The 18,976-nt window shown below is 31.7% G+C and overlaps 5 protein-coding genes and 1 long non-coding RNA gene across 7 annotated transcripts; 3 read left to right on the top strand and 3 right to left on the bottom strand.

Moving 5' to 3' along the window:
- Positions 1 to 15: 15 nt before the first annotated feature.
- On the bottom strand, positions 16 to 887 carry LOC135961371 (uncharacterized). Its single transcript, XM_065512870.1, has 4 exons — positions 756 to 887; positions 416 to 684; positions 240 to 350; positions 16 to 166 (listed from the first exon to the last, which is right to left on the bottom strand). The coding sequence occupies exons 1-4, from the start codon at positions 885 to 887 to the stop codon at positions 16 to 18; spliced, it is 663 nt and encodes a 220-aa protein (XP_065368942.1).
- A 2,216-nt stretch (positions 888 to 3,103) lies between these two features.
- On the top strand, positions 3,104 to 3,605 carry LOC135962140 (uncharacterized). The gene is made up of 2 exons (XR_010576628.1): positions 3,104 to 3,223; positions 3,288 to 3,605. It is a non-coding gene; the product is annotated as an uncharacterized LOC135962140 (long non-coding RNA).
- On the bottom strand, positions 3,354 to 6,522 carry d4. Of its 2 annotated transcripts, none has more exons than XM_065513904.1 (3): positions 5,940 to 6,522; positions 4,843 to 5,118; positions 3,354 to 4,783 (listed from the first exon to the last, which is right to left on the bottom strand). In XM_065513904.1, exons 1-3 carry the CDS (start codon positions 6,364 to 6,366, stop codon positions 3,849 to 3,851), a joined length of 1,638 nt encoding a protein of 545 aa, XP_065369976.1. In that variant the 5' UTR covers positions 6,367 to 6,522; the 3' UTR covers positions 3,354 to 3,848. The 2 variants fall into 2 exon arrangements, with proteins under 2 accessions (XP_065369976.1, XP_065369977.1); XM_065513905.1 differs by having other exon boundaries at positions 4,849 to 5,118.
- Positions 6,523 to 7,778: 1,256 nt separating this feature from the next.
- On the top strand, positions 7,779 to 9,167 carry kune (kune-kune). The gene has a single exon (XM_065510919.1). It carries the CDS (start codon positions 7,905 to 7,907, stop codon positions 8,757 to 8,759), a length of 855 nt encoding a protein of 284 aa, XP_065366991.1. The 5' UTR covers positions 7,779 to 7,904; the 3' UTR covers positions 8,760 to 9,167.
- Positions 9,168 to 9,319: 152 nt separating this feature from the next.
- Josd (Josephin domain containing) lies at positions 9,320 to 10,544 on the bottom strand. The gene is made up of 3 exons (XM_065510920.1): positions 10,297 to 10,544; positions 10,057 to 10,228; positions 9,320 to 9,992 (listed from the first exon to the last, which is right to left on the bottom strand). The coding sequence occupies exons 1-3, from the start codon at positions 10,379 to 10,381 to the stop codon at positions 9,635 to 9,637; spliced, it is 615 nt and encodes a 204-aa protein (XP_065366992.1). The 5' UTR covers positions 10,382 to 10,544; the 3' UTR covers positions 9,320 to 9,634.
- Positions 10,545 to 11,656: 1,112 nt separating this feature from the next.
- Positions 11,657 to 14,262, top strand: RNASEK (Ribonuclease kappa). The gene is made up of 3 exons (XM_065512241.1): positions 11,657 to 11,906; positions 12,131 to 12,250; positions 13,014 to 14,262. The coding sequence occupies exons 1-3, from the start codon at positions 11,838 to 11,840 to the stop codon at positions 13,110 to 13,112; spliced, it is 288 nt and encodes a 95-aa protein (XP_065368313.1). The 5' UTR covers positions 11,657 to 11,837; the 3' UTR covers positions 13,113 to 14,262.
- The last annotated feature ends 4,714 nt before the right edge of the window (positions 14,263 to 18,976 follow it).

Raw genomic sequence — 18,976 nt, 5'->3', positions numbered from 1 at the left:
TTTATTTAAATAAATTTAGCCAACTTTTAAAATTTTTGAAAATATATCCAAAATTGACAAGTTACAGTCATATAATGAACAAGATTTGCCACCAGATAAACCCAACTTCTCAGCTTGTAGATAATTCTGAGCTTCCGGTGATTTCAAATCGCTGGAAGAAGATGGACTAAATATTTTGTTTTTTAAATAAAAATCTTTGTTCAAAATTATTCTAAATATTTTGTATAAAAAATATGTACCTAAAGAAAATATGCATTAATTCACCATAAACATCATAATGCCGCATAAATTGTAAAGCATTTGCTTCACAAATAGCACGTAAAAGACATTCTTGACCCTTGTAACCATAACTGGAAATACAAAAAATTTAAATAAATCTCCATACTGCGTTAAAAAATTATTATTTACTACTCACCCATTTAAACGATGTATTAAAATATCGTAAATATCCCATCGTAATCTCGATTTCTTCACATGGTTTTTGGAAGATCTTGCATTAACAAAATTGGGGTTTTGATTTGTCTTCAGCTTATTGTTAAGTTTATCATTTTTATATTCGGGAAAATATGGATTTTCACGAAATACAGTCTCATTATCGGGCAACCAAAATTCAGCCTTTAAAACATAGCCAATAGTAAGGGATTCATAGGACAAATCAACCGGTATACCTATACCACCAATGAACTAAACAATAAATTGATTACATTTTTGTTATTTTGAAAAAAAAAAAAAACATTCAATTCGATCTAACAAACCTGATGTCTAGTTGGTGCCTGGCGGGGAAATATTAGGAATCTTTTGTTTCTCAATAATTTTGTATTGCAAGTTAATTGATTATTTAAAATACAAAAGAAAACTATTATTATTTTTGCAATTGTTTTCATCATGATAATGGTCTGCAACTGACTGAACAGTAAGTTGTGAAACTATATTGAAATGTTGAAATAAAAGAAATAATTCACACTTCCATAAAGTAGTCATTGGTAAGTAATTAACACCTTAATAGAAAAATATCACAAATTGTAGAACAAAACTTTTTTAAAAAAAAACATTCAATTTGATTTTAACCTTTCTTGACTTCGTGCCAATTGTAAAAACCAGGGGAAATAGGAGATTTAAAATATTCAATAGTACTTACCCCTTACATTGAGTGGTGATTAGGGTTGACAATTATACGTGTTTTATTTTAATAGAATAAAAGTTCATAATTTGTTTGTTATTCGAGTGATATATTAATTTTTAAATTTCCACAATTATACGAACGAATAACGAGTTAAAATTATTATTCGAATAATTTCATAAAATATGTTTAAAATCAGAATTGGTTTAAAATAATTTGTTTGTTAAAAATTAATAAAAATACAAAATAATATGTAGATCAAAATAATATATTGTTACGAAATTGCACTATCAATTTGAATTTAACGGGCTGTAACGACTGCTTGCAACATTCATCATGTTTATAAACATGTCCATCAGTAGAAGCTTCTACTTATCAACAATGTTGATAGCACGCAGTTATTAGCATTTTTTGTAAGTAAGGCAACACTAAAAATTGAAACTGATAAAAGCTCTTGAATTTGAACATTCTATTTTTTTCCATTAAGATCATTCATGAAGCTACTGGAATGAAGATGGTGCTGTGTATAAATAATGGCTGCAGTTTCATCGTAAGTTTAATTTATGATAGACGTTGTTAGAAGTAATATCAATTGCATTACCAGTGCATAATTGTACATTATAAAGTGTGGTTTTAAAATGTGTAATATAAGTGTGTACGTTAAAAGAAAGTGACTATTTAAATTGTTGTATAAATTTGAATAAATATAGAGTTGTTACAATTTTAAACTACTAAACTATTTTATTTGCAATCAAAAGTATTTAAAAGAAATAAACCAAAGTTTTTTAAAAGGTCACTGCATAGTATTCAAGATATGGGTATAGGTTCCTAAAAATGTTTAAATTAATAACTTAAAAACTATTACTCGGAAAGATGTCGGGTGTTTCGCAGTCGTATTATATGTCAAGAACTTCAGAAAATATATACATATATGCATTCTTCGAATTCTCGGGATTTGCAATTTTTAGGTTCAAAATTTAAGCCCAAAGAGCTTGTGACCCGAATTTGTTCTACTTCGCTATTTCTCTACTAGTTTTCGAAACAACGTCGTTTTAAACTACTAACTTTTAGGTTTTTAAGAAACTGAGTTGGGTTTTGAAAGGAGAGTTTCCGCTCTATGTATATTTCTCTATGTTTTTAGCTTTAAATATCCATTAGTTTTTTTTAGACATTTTACAATAACATATTCGTTCGCATTCTAATAAACATTTAACATTAATAACCGTTTTTAGGTATGTGATGGAAATCGATGTCAAAACCGAAACGATTTGAAACTGGAAAAATGTATGCTAATTATTGCCGTTTTTATATTGGTTAAACTTAATTTTAATACTTTTCCATAATTTTAAACACACCCCAATAAACCAAACGATATCGAATCATCATAACCATAGTTTATCAGGCCTGTCACACATTTTGTTCGGAATGGTTTCAACTCCGTAGTTTTTATTCCGATCATTTTCGTTTTAGGTTCTTCAGATACCCTATAATTTGTTAATTCCAAAAATATTCAATAACTCCCATATGCATAAACAATTTTTAAATTTATCAAAGGTTTATAAAACAAAATTTCCATTCAAAATTTGTTTTATAAACCTTTGATAAATTTAAAAACTGTTTATGCATATGGGGGTAATTCTGTATTTCAGATTACAGAAAAATATGAATTCCACTTTAAAAACTGAAAGTGGTTTCATTTCGAAAAAAAAATTTCGTTTTACTTTTTCAGAAGAAGCTAAATGCGGAATTAATTCCACTTTCGATCGGAATGGAATGCTGTGACAGGCCTGTATATCTATCGATATCGACACTATTTCAATCTATCGATTTATAACACTTATTTATGAATATTTATTTACTTTTATATATATTTCAATTTTACCAAAATCTGAAATTGTCTCATTTTATATGGAGAAAAAACAAAGTTCCCCTCGTAACGTAAATGGTGCCATTACAAGTAAAATGAGCAAATTCGGTTCAAAATCGATCTGTTCAAATTCAACAAAATGCGTAAAGTTTCAAAACGATGTTGAAATATTCAAAATAAATGAGTCTTGGAAAATCCATGTACAAAAGTGCTGTTTAAAATCCGAAGATGATCAGGTGGGAATAAAGTCATAAATAAATTAAATAAATAATCCACAACAAATTTTTCTTAAACACCAAGGCCAAAAGACGCATAAAACAAAGAAACTTCTAAGATGGCATCAGTAAGAAAAATAAAACAAACTCGTTTATTTTTTAATTTTAATGATATTTTAGTTGTTTATTATGTTTGAATTGAAATTACAAGAGGATTTCCTTAAAAAGATGATATTGCTTAATTAAAACTAAAAAAAAAAACATTAAAGAACACAAAAAATCTAAGGAATTATCTTAAAACCTCACAACTAAACCAAAATAGAAAAAATAAAATGGAGATTGCAATGAGACAAAATGTAATAAATAAACACATGTTAAAAAAAATGAGAATACTAAAAGAAAATACTATCCTTCTCTTCAAGGACAAAGGAAATGTGTGTAAAATAAAGAAAATACATGTTGTACTTAAATATAGTATGTGTACTTGTACAAAGCTGCCATGGAATCTGTATAAAAAAAATACTCATACACTTTCATTAACTTATTACAACTTAAAATAAGTGTACAAAAGACCAAAATTAAAAGAACATGTATAAATTAAAAATGAATATCATTTCATAATTTACTTTGTGTTTGAGTAGATACACTAATTATTATCGCCTTTGTGGAATTCTTCCAAACATAATTTACAGCTCCAAGAACCCTCGGGTGGTGTAACCAATGGTGGCGACAGACAATACATGTGATAACCACGATCACAATCATCGCAAAACAGCAATTGATCATCATTATCGGAAGTACCACAAATGGAGCAATATTTGCATTCAATACACTGCCAACGATAACGTTTAACCGATATTATCATATTCGGAGTGAATTGCAAGCACGATGGATGGCCGGAACGGCCGCAGTCTGAGCACGATACCAATATTTCGGGCAAATTGGTTTTCTTGTTTTCTCGCTGATCTCCCAAACAGAAATCACAATATGGAGATGGCTGTGCAATTTCCCGATCGTTAGAACGAACCTTAGTCTTGGCACCGGTCTTCTGAGGACTTGCAGTGATAGCTGCAGGTGCAGCCACCGAAGTGCTGGCTGCAACTGTAGCTGTTGCTGCAACTGCAACTGGTGATGTAGCGGTTGCAGCTGCAGCTGCTACAACGGCAGCAGCCGCAGCTGTGGCCGCTGGTGGTGCTGGCACTGCACCAGATGAATTACTGTCGGTTGGTAAGCCCATGGAGGCATCTGTTGCATGACTCGAAGAAGAATTATCAATTTGTGGTGGTATTGAAGTGGATGTTGTTGCCGTTGCAATCGGGGGATTGATGCTTGATGGTAATGTTAAACCTGGTTGAGAGGAATCATCGGTATTTGTAATTGGTGAGGCCGAATTGGAATGATTTATGCTGGTTACAGCGACACTAGCAGCCGCAACAACTGCGGCGGCTGCAGCGGCCGCAGCAGCAGTTGTACTTCCTACAGCCGAACTAGAACTAGAACCAGCTCCTCCACCACGGCGCCGACGTATAGGTTCACCAGTACCATCACCTTCAGCATTAGAACCGCCACGACGACGAGTGCCTAGAGTAATTTAAAGAAGAAATTAGAAGAGTTTTGCAAAACTTAAACTTAAATCTTACCGCCACCTTTGCGACCACGTTTGGGGGTGCCATCCACGGAAGTGTTCCCTTTACGCCAGCGAGTGCCACCACCTCCTCGTTTACGTTTTCCTCTTGCACTATACGACTCATCAAAGTCATTATCAGACTCGAAATCATCTTCAAAATCATCCACATGGTGGTGATAGGACATTTCGATATCTTCATGGAACCATCCCTCCTTTTCGGCATTCGCATGGGAATCTTTGCTATCATTATCGCCAGAAGCACTCATCGAGTTGCCATCGGCAGTTAAAGCTAAAAAAAAGTTATAAAGTAAAAAATTACTTTAATTTTAAATAAGTCCCTGAAAGAATTGTGTAAAAAAGATAGAAAGGGAGCAGTGACCTGCATGTACACTTCTTGTTCTTACTGTAATATTTACATTTGTCAAGTAAACATTGCAAGAAAATACGAAAAGTTAAAAAACAAACTCATTGTATACACATAAGATACATGTACATTAGGGTGGCCCAAAATAAATTTTGTGGATGTTCCCAACTAAAATAAAAGCTTAATTCATTCTAAGATACAGTTTAAAATCTAAAATGTATTAATACACAATATTGTCGTCTGAAAGTACCTTTAATAATACTGAAGATGTATTTCTATTTAGAATGCATTTGTTATTTCTAAAATATTTACTTTCTTTGGATTTGGAAAAAAGTTATGACGCGAATTTTGTCCAATGTATTTTGACCCCATACTGTATGTAAGATAAATGTTACATGGCAAATTAAAAGATACCGAATTTTTTGCAACAACAGAAATATAAATCATGTAGGAAAAACAATAGTAAGAATATAAATCACAACAAAAGTAAAAAACTACAGAATTGCACAAGACAACCCACCATCATCCATCCATTGAACACACACATGCACACTCACTCACACTCTTACGCCCACCCACAAAGGGGTGGCTGTTACAAATTATATAAAACAAAAACAGGGTAAAAACAAACTTTAAGAAAATTATATAGAAAATAAGGTCCAGGGTAGTTAATGAACCAAATAAGTAAGCAATCAAGTCTCTTGATATTGATTTTATTTTTTTTTAATTCAGATTATGAAACGTACCTGCATTTTCACTGTGATCACGACTTGAGGCTCCAGCTCCTGTTGAGGCCGTGTAGTGGTGGTGATGATGGTTATTAGATTCACGATATTGATAATGACGATAGCTGTGATGGTGATTGAGTAAATATTGTCTTTTCGGTTTACGCCATCTATTCGAGGGATATGTATAGATTTGTCCCTCACGAAAACCAGGCATACGTTGTTTTTGCTTAACAAACAGAGCACAATGTGTCTGTGCAACGCCTGTCTGTGGATCTAAGAAGGGCATTCGCAAACGTCGTTCTATGCACAGACGAGTATTGTAGTTTTCACTATTCTCCAATATCTCCTTGTAGGCTGAATCATTTAGGAAATTTTGTATTTTCTCAAAATTGTTAATATTAACAACTTCAATTTCCGGAGCCGACATGATTGCTGCTGTTTCCATGAAATTTAAGGCTTCCCTCAGCAATGTACGATGCTAAAAACAAGTCTTTGTAATATTTTCGAGCACACTAAATCTTAAATGAATAATTTATCTTGTTACATCAAAAGTGCTTGTTTCTTTATTAATTCCATTTCTTTTTATTAATATTTTTTAAATATTTATGAGTTTATAAAGAGATTTCCAACAAATATACGTTTGATTTGCATTTTTTGCAGACAAACAAGTTTTTTTCTCAATTCTCTTTTACGCTTCGTTCGTTTAATATGCATATATTAGAGTTGTAAAAGTATTGGGTATTTGGTTACCGTGTGAAGTAAACAATAATGAGTATTATTCTTGTAATCAACATCAAAAAGCAACTATGTATTTTATTTTTAAAGAAAAATAATTATTAATTACATTATTATTTAAAACGGAAAAAACTAAAAAAAATAATTGTTAAGAAAGGGCTTAATATTAACAATTAATGTATAGCATATGTAAAGCAAATGCAGAATTTTGCAAACAATTAATATGTAAAGAGAACTACAATATTTTTGAGAAAATGTCACAAGAAAAAATAAACTCATTAATGGCCAGGATATATGTAAAAAATCATAAAGAATGAGAATTTTCATCAAAATAATAAACTTAAAAAAAATCATTGTGATTTCGATTTTTTCAAATATATTTTATTATTATTATTATATTTTAATTTATTAAACAAACAAAAACACTTATAATATCATAGCAGTTGTAAGAAAACATTGCTTTTTTAAGCTATTTCAGAAAATATTACACATCTTATAAGCTAGTAGAGGTGAGATATTGAAATCTTTGATATTACGCCATGTCTACAACAGACATGAAATGCTGATAAAACTTGATGTTAAGACTTCATGTTAAATTTTTAATATGTTAATGGGAGTACCATACTCATGTCATTGTTAAGATATTTCATTATTTGTTCTAAAAAAATCGTGTGTATTTTTAATTCTTTGTGATTTTAGTATAGTATATTTGTTGTAAATAAAAAAACAACTGAATAACTGATGTCAAGCTTAAACGTCATTTCATGTTATAAAAGAGTTGTTAAAACACACTAACATCATGTTAATGTTAAGCATTTCATGGCAGTTGTAGACACAAGCTACGTATACACGGTTGTCATATTCTTACAATATTGTCAGAAAATGTTCAATAAATGGTTAACACCCATATGTTTCAACATAAGTTCTAATGGTTGTGTTAACCATTTTATGAGCATGTTCGGACAATATTGTAAGAATATGACAACCGTGTATACGTAGCTACAGTGTTATGTTCGGTGACCATTGCATAGTACTAATTTGTGCGAACTTTTAAGGGTTAATTACTATTATGTCTGTATTATTTATTACAATAAAAATACAACTCTGTGTTTGTGGAACATATTATCATTTATTAAAATAAATTTAGTGAATTGTTATTTTTGGGCGTGGAACTGCTTAAAAATATTTTGAAATTCAATAGAAAAAAGGTGAAAAATATAAGACTAGTTAGAATTAAACTAAAATATAATGGGAGCGAGCAATCGTAACACACGAATAGCTGTTGGAATCTCAGCCGTTGCTTTTTTGCTGTTTATAATAGCATTTGCGACACCTTATTGGTTGGTTACAGACGGACGTCTACAAAATCCCAGATTTACGAACTTGGGCTTATGGGAAGTGTGCTTTAATGGATTTCAAGATATACATAGATTTTATGATACACTCTTCAGTGGTTGTATGTGGGTATTTGAAGAAGAATACTATATTATACATGATTTCCTTTTGCCTGGATTCTATATAGCCGTACAAGTGTTTGCCACTCTTTGTTTTGTTATGTGTTTAATTGCCCTGCCACTGACTTTATCATTTCTACGTACCTCCCGTGATGACGATCGTTACGTATTCTTGCTGTTGACCATTGGGTCTTGTCAAGTGTTGGCCTCTCTGTTTGGTTTTATAGCAGTTGTGACTTTCGGAGCAAGGGGAGATTCCCGTGATTGGATGCCACATTGGCAAAATAATGATATGGGTTGGTCATTTGCATTGGCTGTTGTGGGTGCGATATTGCTGTTGCCTGGTGGAGTTTTATACATGATTGAAGCTAGGCGTGAACGCTATAAACGTCTTAATGAGATTAGTAATCGTGAGGTCATTAGTGAATATGGTGGAGATGCTGACTATTATCAGCATGCTGCTCAGCAAGAACTCCAACGTCAACAGCAACCACAACAACAGCAGCCACCACAACAGCAACCACAGCCTTCACAATCTTATTATGCACCTGAAACTAGCAGACCAAGACGTCCTCAACCAGGGCATCGTACTCCCACTGCTCCACCATCGGTGGCAATTGTAGGCGGTGGAATACAAACAGATATATAAGAGTGTCCAAAAAGTATCATTTAAATATCCATACGTAAGTAAAACGTATTATCTTCGAAACATATCCGTCCAATACAAATTTGTGTAGTCTTTTTATTTTGTCCATTATTTGTAATAGTTTTTAAGTATATGTATTAATCTCGATATTAATATTCGAATATTTTTGGGGCCTTAAATGTAACAAACTGTATTTTATGTATCGTTCTGTATAAAAGAAATTAATTGCATTTATATGTAATACCTTTAAAAAAAGATATCTTTATTTTACTAATACATTACCAATTTTTAATAGCATGATATATTTTTACAAATACATAATCACATTCCAATTTTCACTAGTTGATTAAGTTTAAAATTTTAATATATTTTCGAATCAATAAAGTATTTTATACAACTTTTTACGAAAAATATTTTTGTTTTTAATAAGTGGAAAAACAATTATAGTACATCAATTATTTTTATTTATTAGATCTGGGAAACTATTGTTTTTAAAAGAGATTACAAATTTTGCTAAAAATTGTGTAATCTTTTTGACCCTCAACAATAATTAAGTTATAATGTTGTTCAAACATATTTTGTACATCTTTTATTAAATCTATATATATTTTAAATATATTCTAAATCCATTTTTGTGCTCAATAATAAAAAAAAAACTTAAACTTAATTACCAACAATTTAACACACATACAATTCTTCTTAATAACGTCAACTTTTCAAGTCTCTTTGTTAATTGTTTTAATGTGTCATGTTTTGTTAGTATTTTTTTTTAATAATATCCAGACTAGAGTCTTTCTGTTTCTTTCATAACAATGAAAAACTTGATATTACAACCTAAAAACATCTTAAAAATTATTTTAGCACCAAACTTATACAACTCATGACACATGACCATTCATCGTACAGGGCGGTATGTCAGAGGGTGAGGACTTGTTAGTTTCTTTTAACCATTTCTTTGGCGCGTCCGTCTCATTGGCACTAGATTCGATTATGACGAATAATTCTCGATCATTGGCTTGCAATTGCTGTCTTAAATATGCAAATAATTGCTGTTCTGTTCCTATGCATTCGGGCACATGTAGCTTAGAATCTAAATTGTAGTACTTTCCATCTATGGCACGTACCGCTATCCAATGTCTTTTATGTAAAGGTAGTGTTATAAAGCCGAATTTGTAATCCGAAGGTACATTTAGAATAAAGCCAACAATAACACTTAAATCAATACATTCAGGATCCCTTAAAGAAAAACACAATGCGTTATAATTAGTTAATTAGAAAGTTAATTCAACTTATTACTCACTTGCGTTTGTCAAACCAGGCAGCCTCACAGTTGCGTAGTTGCAGCGCCTGCATAATTACATTGATGTCATAGTTACCCAAACCCAACATGGAGCGATGTGGATTCAGCCACACATTGGGATTTAGATTAGTGCAAATCTGATCTAATTGCTCTTTGGTAAATGCTTGGCGGCCTAATGGAAGAAATGAAATTCATTTCAAAAATGTAAACTAAAAATATCACTAATAAAAAACAACTTACACTGAAATAGATTGTTTAATGTGTGCAAGGCGCAAAGCTGACGTGTTTGTCGCTCATGATATACTTTTGGATTTGCAGATGGCATTGTGGAAATAACTATTAATAATTTGATTTTTCACACTTTAAAATAATTTTGCAAAATATAAAAAACACTTTAATTTAAATCCAATAAATTTATAATTTTTTGACAATAACAAAACAAGTAAAAACAAGTGCAGCAATTTTTTTCTCTATGAGTGTGATACTAACATTGGTAGTTAACAAAATCGTGGTTGGCAACGCAAAATATATGGAATTGTATAAAATTATGTATAATAAATTCGTGAAGGTACATTCAGTAATAATGTAGTTGTTTTAAAAGTAAATTTTTAGTTAGGCTTAATTATTTTAATTTATTATATTATAAATTTTTATAAATTTCTTTTATTATTACAACAACAAGAACTACTTGTAGTAATACGCAGAGAAACAGAAAATGTGCAATAAAAATTGTTTTACTCGCATAAAAAATAAAATATGGTCTAACAACTAACTTCTAAATTTTTTAAAGAGAAAAATAATTTTTACTAAAAATTCAATACAATTTTTTTAATAACAAAATATACATTTTGAAAATATACGAAAAATGTTGCATTCGATTTGTAGATTCCAAATATTTATTGCCCTTTTGTTTTCATTATTCACGCAAAATACAAAGTTATTTTCAAAATTGGCATCCAATAATTTTAAAGAACTGCCCTACTGCTATAAAATTAATACAAACCAGTTAAATTTAATTCATATTTTTTCGAATATTTCCAATATTTCGTTTGTCCTATACTACTTTTAAATGAATTGGTTTCAGAAATAAAAATCTCATGAACTTTTTTATATTTTATTTGAAAAAAAATAAAACTCATTGCCTGATTTTTATTAAAAAAAAATTTTCTGATTTTGTTTTGGAGTTTTCTTTGAAAAAATCCAGAAATAATTTCTTGTTCTAAGCAATAAAATAAAAATTAAATATAATTTTTAAAATTTAATTTATTTACATGAAATTCATAACAGTTACGTTGTCTACTTTTTTTGTATTCATGTTAGCAACATTGTTTTACTTAAATACCACTTTTGCCAACAAATTACAACTACAGTGTTGGTAAGTGTAAAAATAAAAGAGATCCACAAACAAACAGAGTTGTATTTAACAATTATCATAAATATTTTAAAAATTTCAATAATTCCATACTCCAAGTGCATTTTTTTAATAAATTTGCTATTTATATTTATTGTTTCACTTCACAAATAAGTATAACTTGGATTTTTTGAATTAAAAGCTTTTTATTTTTTATTTTCCATACAACTTACGTTCCACCCCCAACTTCATTCGATTTTTAGTAAGAGAACAACTGTCACATGATTTTCACCTGACTGACATTTTTCTTCGCGAATTTCTTCAATAAGTTAAACGACGACAATTGTATTAAAAAAAAACTAATTTTCCCTTTGGAAAATTATAGAAATTCAAACGAAATTTGTTGGTCTAATTTTTAAAAAACATCAAAATGAAAATCTGTGGTCCTAAACTATCCCTCTGCGGCTTGATCATCTCCATTTGGGGCATTATTCAATTGGTAAGAAGATATGGATAAATAAAGAAAAAAAACTGGTGACTAAAAAACGAAACAATGGCGTATATGAGAATTTCTCTATGCATAATAGTCTTACAAAGGGGTGGAGACGACCCTTACAATACGTTGAAAATATGCATTATTATTGTTATAATGCTACAACATAAGTATTATGTTGAATGTTTGATTTGTAAACTAATTTTATGATTGTTTTCTTCTATTTTTAGGTTTTGATGGGTTTGTTCTTTTACATACACAGTGTGGCCTTGATTGAAGATTTGCCCATTGAGGAAGAGTATCACAGTTTGGAGGCTTTCTATACTGATGCCAATGCTGCTTACAACCAGGTATGTATTGTGGTCATTTCCAAATCTACAATAGATTTAAATTTCCTTGAAAATATGGAAAATCAAGTAGAATTGACCTTGAAATACGAGTCTATTTAATTTTGTATTTATTTGTATTTTTATATACACACTCGATTTATCGGAAGTCGTTGTTCCAATACATTCATAATTTTTATCTTTCTAGGAAGTTTAAAAATTAAACCGTGTGTCCATTTTATAAAAGTGAATGTGTTAAGTGTTAATCATGTGAACTGTATTTGTTTAGATTTGTTTAGTTTCATAATTTTAATATTTATTTGTATTGTTTGTGGACAATGATCTCATGTATTGATTCCTATAAAAATCATACTTCTAAATCTCCAAAGATTTAACTTTCTGTTGCTTATTCTGTGATTAAGTGCAGTATCTCTAATTATTAACTAGAGCGGATACTGATCATGGACTACCACTGGAATCAAAAGCCATTCTGATACATCTTTGATATTGGGATAAAACATATATTCGTCTGTCCAGAAGAATCATGGACTTATTACCGCTTTGTCTATTTCTCTATGGCTGTGAATTTTCATGTAGCAGATGTTTTTTTTTTTGGAATAAAACAAGTTTCCATAGATTACAATTTATTTTTGATATGCTACGAAGTTTTTCCAAATTCATGTTTTTTTAATTATTACATTGAAAGAGTTGGTTTGATATCAATAGATTTTAATTGCATATACAAATTTTAAAAATATATTTCTAAATTTATTAATTTATTTTTCAGAACGCCTACAACTGTTGGATTGCTGCCTGTATTTATGTCTTGACTCTGTTGCTCTCTGCCCAACAGTTCTACGTTAACAGTAGAGTAACTGCCAACTAAATACAATAAAACACAGAGACAGTCAAATGCACATTCTTTTTCTACATACCAACCTGCAGTGTTTGTTACCTTTTACAAAGGAAAGAAATTTAGTTTACACAAATCGAACATCAATCATAAGTAGCTTAAATTTATAGTCGTCGTTTTACCAAAAAAAAGAACACCTTGCACAAGTTGGGAAAAGTGTAAAAAGAATGCAGGCGTTTAACAAAAATTAATTTAGTTGCAATTACCTCTTCTTCATCAATCCTAAGCAGAAACATCTTGAAACAATGACGATCATCATTATTAGTTTTCTAATAACATCTAAACTAATTTCTTTATTATTTTTTTAAATTCAATAAAAAACATGTATTTTTTAATAATTTCTTTAATTTAGTAAATTGTTAACATGTTTTTCTTGTTCTTCAATGTTTTTGTGTTTTCATTTTTCAAAACTTAATGCATGTGATTCTCTATTTGTTGTCAAAGAAATTAAACTGAAAAAATCTACATTCCTTAAGATCGTCATTGGATTGCGTCCTAATTATTACAATATATAATTTTAATTATAACTAAATCTTTCATATATTGTCAAAGTTTTCAAAGTATTTTTTCTCTTTAAGTTAATTTGTTTTTTTTTTAAATTTTTTTTGTTTAATTATTTTTAGTAATTGTTGTTTAAATACTTAAATAAAAATCTTAAAAAACAACCATTAAGGAAAAGTCTTAAATTGGCCAACAAAAATATATAAACATATTTTTTTTGTTTAAACTACCAAACAATGTCAAATATTTATTACAAATCTTTAAAATAGAAGGGAAACATATAAATATTTTCAAAATTTAATAATATTATTCTTGGAAAAATACTATTGTAAAATTTTTAATATTAAATATATGTGTGTACTTGTGTGTGTGTGTTTTTAAAAGTTTTGTAATATTATTTAACATGGAATATTGAATAATTTGTTAAATTTTGTTTTTATTGGTGTTTTTCCTTTTGTTAAGAACAAACTCCGATTTTTTCCCTTTTTGCAGAGATAAATGTTTATGTACATTATTTTAAGCGTTAAATTGTATAATTACTGGTGTATATTCAATAACAAAAAGTAACTTTAATAAAAACTATATATATTATATATAAAAACAAGTAAACAAGAACAAACAACTCGAATTTTTTTTTAGAATATCAGCTATATTTGTGATAAAATTCTGAATAAAATAAAACAACTTACTAACAGTCTTGTTCATATAAATAGTTACACGCATTCAAAATTGGAACATATAAAAAGTATTTTTTACGTTTTTTCCCATGTCATTATTTTTTTTTTTATAGAAAAAAATTTTCATTGGGACTATATATGACCCGGAACCGATTCTCGAATTACATACTATCGTATGGTGAATGACGTCACAGTGGGCACTTTTATACAAAAAATCAGTTTTTGGAACACATTTTCCCTGTTTTATCGGGGATATCATAACCAGTTTTGGAAATAAAATAGATTTAAATATTCTTAAATCAATGCCGTTATATATTTTGTCATTTTCATACCCTTCACCTTCGTGAGAAGGGTATATATAAGTTTGTCATTCCGTTTGTAATTTTTATACCCTTCAGCTTCGTGAGAAGGGTATATATAAGTTTGTCATTCCGTTTGTAATTTCCACAATATAATTTTGTGACCCTATAAAGTATATACATACATATATTTTGCATCCTTAGATAAGGCAGTCGATTAAGCCATGTCCGTCTGTCTGTTGAAATCAACTTTCCGAAGCCCCTAAATAACTTACATACACGATTCATACATCAATATCTCCGGAATTCTATCGGCTCGGTTGCTATTTAAAATCGAGAAAATCGGTAGACAAATGGCTGAGGAAAAAAACCAGGACAACCTCGATTTTTGACCTATTTTTTTTACCAATATGGATATCTAATGATAGATATTTCAAAGACCTTTGCAACGACGTATATAAGACTGTACCTACAATGGGTCAAAATCGAAAAAAATATTTTTTAACCCGAATTTTTTTTTCACCAAAAGTTTTTTTCACTAAAAAATGAAAAACAAAAAAAAAATTAAAAAATAAATTCAAAACCACTTTTTTTTAAAAAAAAAATAATAAAAAATTTTATTTTGAAGTATAATTTGGTGAAGGGTATATAATATTCGGAACAGGCGGAACAGCTCTCTTACTTGTTTATTTTCAAATACCAAAATTCATAAAACGGGGAAAATGTGTTCCAAAAACTGAGTTTGAAAGTATTTTTTTTATTTTCCCTAAAGAGAGGAACTAGAGGGTTAAGATCTTCCACAAAAAATATCCCCCTAAAATTCCACAATAACAATTATCTTAGACGTTAACTTCAACATTTTTTTAATTTAGTATAATGCTCCCTTAGATCAAAAATTAAAACTTTCACCCACTGTAAAAAAAACTCAGATCAGCTGGTCTATAAGTTTATTCTACAAAAATGATCTACTCATGGCCTTTCATAATTATAGGGTTCTATTCCAATCAAAAAGTCTTAATTTGTCGGACAGTGTATTTGATTTTTGGTATAAAATCGCAATATTTTCGGAGTTACTGAAGATTTAAATATTTAAGTTTTTTTGTACTAAGATCTTTGGTATGAAATATGATTGATCACAGATTGAGCTTATTTTCCCTAAAATCGTAGTATTTACAGAGTTATTAAGGATTTAAAATATGAGTGATCATAGATTGAGCTTATTTTTCCTAAAATCGCAGTATTCACGCAGTTATTAACGATTTAAGATAACTGAGTTCCAAACACCTGTATTTTGTAAGTAGATGAAGATGCCCAGTGATGTTAACCGTACGGTAATTACCGTATTGTACGGTAATTAAGACCTCCGTACGGTAGGCAGGTAATTTCTACATTTGTACGGTAATTTTAAAAAGTTTAAATTTTTAAGAATTATGTACATATATCCCAAAAGTAATATTTCCATAATGGGTCTACATATGATATATGTTATGTATTGATCTGGCATCACTACTATATTGTATTTTGGTTTTGGGTCTGGCAGCCTAATTTGTACTACGCTTTTATATTATTATTCGTTTGACACTCTTTTGAAATAAACGTCTTTTTTTGTGAATTACTATTTAAACCACTGCATTTTATTTTGAGGATTTAACAGTGGTGTCAGAAGTGGTTTTGTTTAAAGACAAGCATAATGCCACTGGAAGCCACCGATTTACGGGCACTGTCACAGATGCTGGCAGACGCCATACAACAGTCTACTTCACAGGCCGCACAGGCGGCAGCTTCTAATAGTTCACAGTATAATGCTACTTCAAGAGTCTCAACACCACCCGTATCTATTTCTGGTTACAAGTCTGCTGACTTTTCTTCCGTCCAGGACTATTTTACACGCTGTGAATGGTCATTTCAATTGAGCCGCATTGCCGAGGCGGAATATAAGAATTATGTACTTGTTCATATGGGGGCGGAGTTGAATAACGCCATCAAGATATTGGTTAGTCCAAGGGTCCCTGAGGACCTTACCTACGGGGAGATAAGGACAACATTGGTGAACCATTTCGATAGAAAGAGGAACCAGTACGCGGAAAGTGTAAAATTTCGTCGAATTGTCCAGGTGAAAGGTGAGAGTGTGGCGGAGTTTACGTTACGCTTAAGACAAGCGGCAGCATATTGCAATTATGGAAATTCTTTAGACCGAATGCTCACTGAACAAATGCTTTTCGGGTTAGAGTCCAGTAGTATTTGTGACGAAATTATTGCAAAGGAGCCATCGCTGTTCAAGGAGGCGTACGAAATAGCACAGAGACTGGAAGCATCACACAAATCGGCTATCGAAATGAAGACTACTGCTTCTAATGCCAATCCGTTAACGGAATCTACTTGCAAGGTGGGTTATAAGACTACGAAATTGGGGGATGGTCCCAAACGGGCTCCTTCAGGAAGAGTGGCGACACATGGAGGATCTACAGATGGTACTAAATGTTATGGGTGTGGTGGTAAACATGACAGAAGCCATTGTAAGTTTCGTAATGCTACCTGCTACGCTTGCAACAAAACGGGCCACATCGCAAAAGTATGTAAGTCAAGAACGGCCCAAATTTCGGACGATGATGCTGGAAGTGACTCGGAGCTAATTCAAAGATTGAATAAGGTTAGCAGTTCTAAATCCGATAAACACATGATAGAGGTTTTATTGAACGGAAAAAAGGTGGTAATGGAATTGGACTCGGGTGCCCCATGCGGAATTATGAGCGAATCGACCCTAAGGGAACTTATCGGCAAATTTCATGTACAGTCTACAAGCAGGAAGTTTACAAGCTACACCGGACATGGAATAGATCTCATTGGTAGGGTGGTGTTGAATGTTACAGTGGGACCCAAAACCCGTAAACTCAATTTGTATATTGTTGATGGTGACTACGACGCATTATTTGGCAGAGAGTGGATTCAGCAGTTTGTCAACGAAATTGATTTTAGGAAGTTGTTTGCTTCATCAGATCCAGTTGGAGCAATAAGAATGGATACACCACATTTATCGCCAAGGGAATCCCAAGAACTGCAAGGTATGCTTTTTAATTTTGAGAACATTTTTAGTGATTCCGCTGGTAGACTCGATACACCACCGATTAAACTTCATTTGAGACAAGACTCGAAGCCAGTTTTCGCCAAGGCCAGAGGGGTTCCATTGGCATTGAGGGAGGTCTACGCAGCTGAAATAGATAGGAAAATTGCTTCTGGTTTTTATACTAAGGTTGATTTCTCTGAGTGGGCATCAACTACCCACGTTGTTGCGAAGAAGGATGGCAGGATACGCATAACGGGTAATTACAAACCGACGGTTAATCCTAGGATAATTGTGGATGAGCATCCGATTCCTAAGCCGGAGGATATTTTCAACAAAATGAACGGGTCGAAGCTGTTTTGTCATTTGGACATAACCGATGCTTATTCTCATTTGCTAATCGATGATGATCTGGCGCATGCCCTGACATTGAACACCCCAACTCATGGGTTGATTCGACCAACACGGGCTGTATACGGTGCTGCCAACATACCGGCAATTTGGCAGCGAACAATGGAATCTGTATTGCGGGGTATACCTAATGTATGTAATTTTTTTGACGATATTTTGATTTATGCAGAGAATTTTGGGAAGTTATTGTCGGTATTGGAGACAACTCTGAATCGTTTACGCGAAAAGGGCTTGAAATTGAATCGAACCAAATGTGTGTTTGCTGCACCGGCTGTTGAGTTTTTGGGTCATAAGATTGATAGCAGTGGAATTCACAAGTCTGATGGACACGTAAGTGCAGTAAGAGATGCTCCTAAGCCCACTACGCATGAGGAATTGCAACTATTCCTGGGTAAGGCCACTTATTATGGGTCATTTATACCCAACTTGTCTACACGCAACAGACCCCTAAGGGATATACTTTTGAAGAAGGAGTTTAAGTGGACTGCGGAGGCTGAACGATCATATAGGGATATTAAGAACGACTTGGTGTCACCTAGGGTTCTAATGACATATGACCCAGACCTTCCACTACTCCTTGCTACGGATGCAAGCCAGGTTGGGTTGGGTTCGGTATTGTCTCATCGGCTACCAGATGGTCGTGAAAGACCGATCGCATACGCAAGTCGCACGTTAAGTAGTACGGAGCGAAAATATCCGCAAATTGACAAGGAGGCCCTTGCCATTGTATGGGCAGTGCGGAAGTTTTTTATGTACCTTTATGCGCGGCACTTTATACTCATCACTGACCACAAACCACTCACACAGATTCTGGATCCTCACAAGTCACTTCCTGTGTTGTGCATCAGCCGCATGGCGAACTATGCCGATTTTTTGGGAAATTTCTAT

Source organism: Calliphora vicina, chromosome 5 (assembly GCF_958450345.1).
Source record: "Calliphora vicina chromosome 5, idCalVici1.1, whole genome shotgun sequence".
NCBI lineage: Eukaryota > Metazoa > Arthropoda > Insecta > Diptera > Calliphoridae > Calliphora > Calliphora vicina.
This window is presented reverse-complemented; position numbering and strand designations above follow the sequence as displayed.

Excerpts from the sequence above, each read along its gene's own strand:
- LOC135961371 (XM_065512870.1), bottom strand. The coding sequence starts at position 887 with ATGATGAAAACAATTGCAAAAATAATAATAGTTTTCTTTTGTATTTTA. Across the intron at positions 685-755 it reads AGGCACCAACTAGACATCAG|TTCATTGGTGGTATAGGTAT; the intron begins GTTTGTTAGATC and ends TTTATTGTTTAG. Across the intron at positions 167-239 it reads TTAATGCATATTTTCTTTAG|TCCATCTTCTTCCAGCGATT; the intron begins GTACATATTTTT and ends CAAAATATTTAG.
- d4 (XM_065513904.1), bottom strand. The coding sequence starts at position 6,366 with ATGGAAACAGCAGCAATCATGTCGGCTCCGGAAATTGAAGTTGTTAAT. Across the intron at positions 5,119-5,939 it reads TGATCACAGTGAAAATGCAG|CTTTAACTGCCGATGGCAAC; the intron begins GTACGTTTCATA and ends ACTTTTTTTTAG. Across the intron at positions 4,784-4,842 it reads ACGTGGTCGCAAAGGTGGCG|GCACTCGTCGTCGTGGCGGT; the intron begins GTAAGATTTAAG and ends AAATTACTCTAG.
- kune (XM_065510919.1), top strand. The coding sequence starts at position 7,905 with ATGGGAGCGAGCAATCGTAACACACGAATAGCTGTTGGAATCTCAGCC.
- Josd (XM_065510920.1), bottom strand. The coding sequence starts at position 10,381 with ATGCCATCTGCAAATCCAAAAGTATATCATGAGCGACAAACACGTCAG. Across the intron at positions 10,229-10,296 it reads ATTAAACAATCTATTTCAGT|GCCGCCAAGCATTTACCAAA; the intron begins GTAAGTTGTTTT and ends TTCTTCCATTAG. Across the intron at positions 9,993-10,056 it reads GCCTGGTTTGACAAACGCAA|GGATCCTGAATGTATTGATT; the intron begins GTGAGTAATAAG and ends TTTTTCTTTAAG.
- RNASEK (XM_065512241.1), top strand. The coding sequence starts at position 11,838 with ATGAAAATCTGTGGTCCTAAACTATCCCTCTGCGGCTTGATCATCTCC. Across the intron at positions 11,907-12,130 it reads TTTGGGGCATTATTCAATTG|GTTTTGATGGGTTTGTTCTT; the intron begins GTAAGAAGATAT and ends TTCTATTTTTAG. Across the intron at positions 12,251-13,013 it reads CCAATGCTGCTTACAACCAG|AACGCCTACAACTGTTGGAT; the intron begins GTATGTATTGTG and ends TTTATTTTTCAG.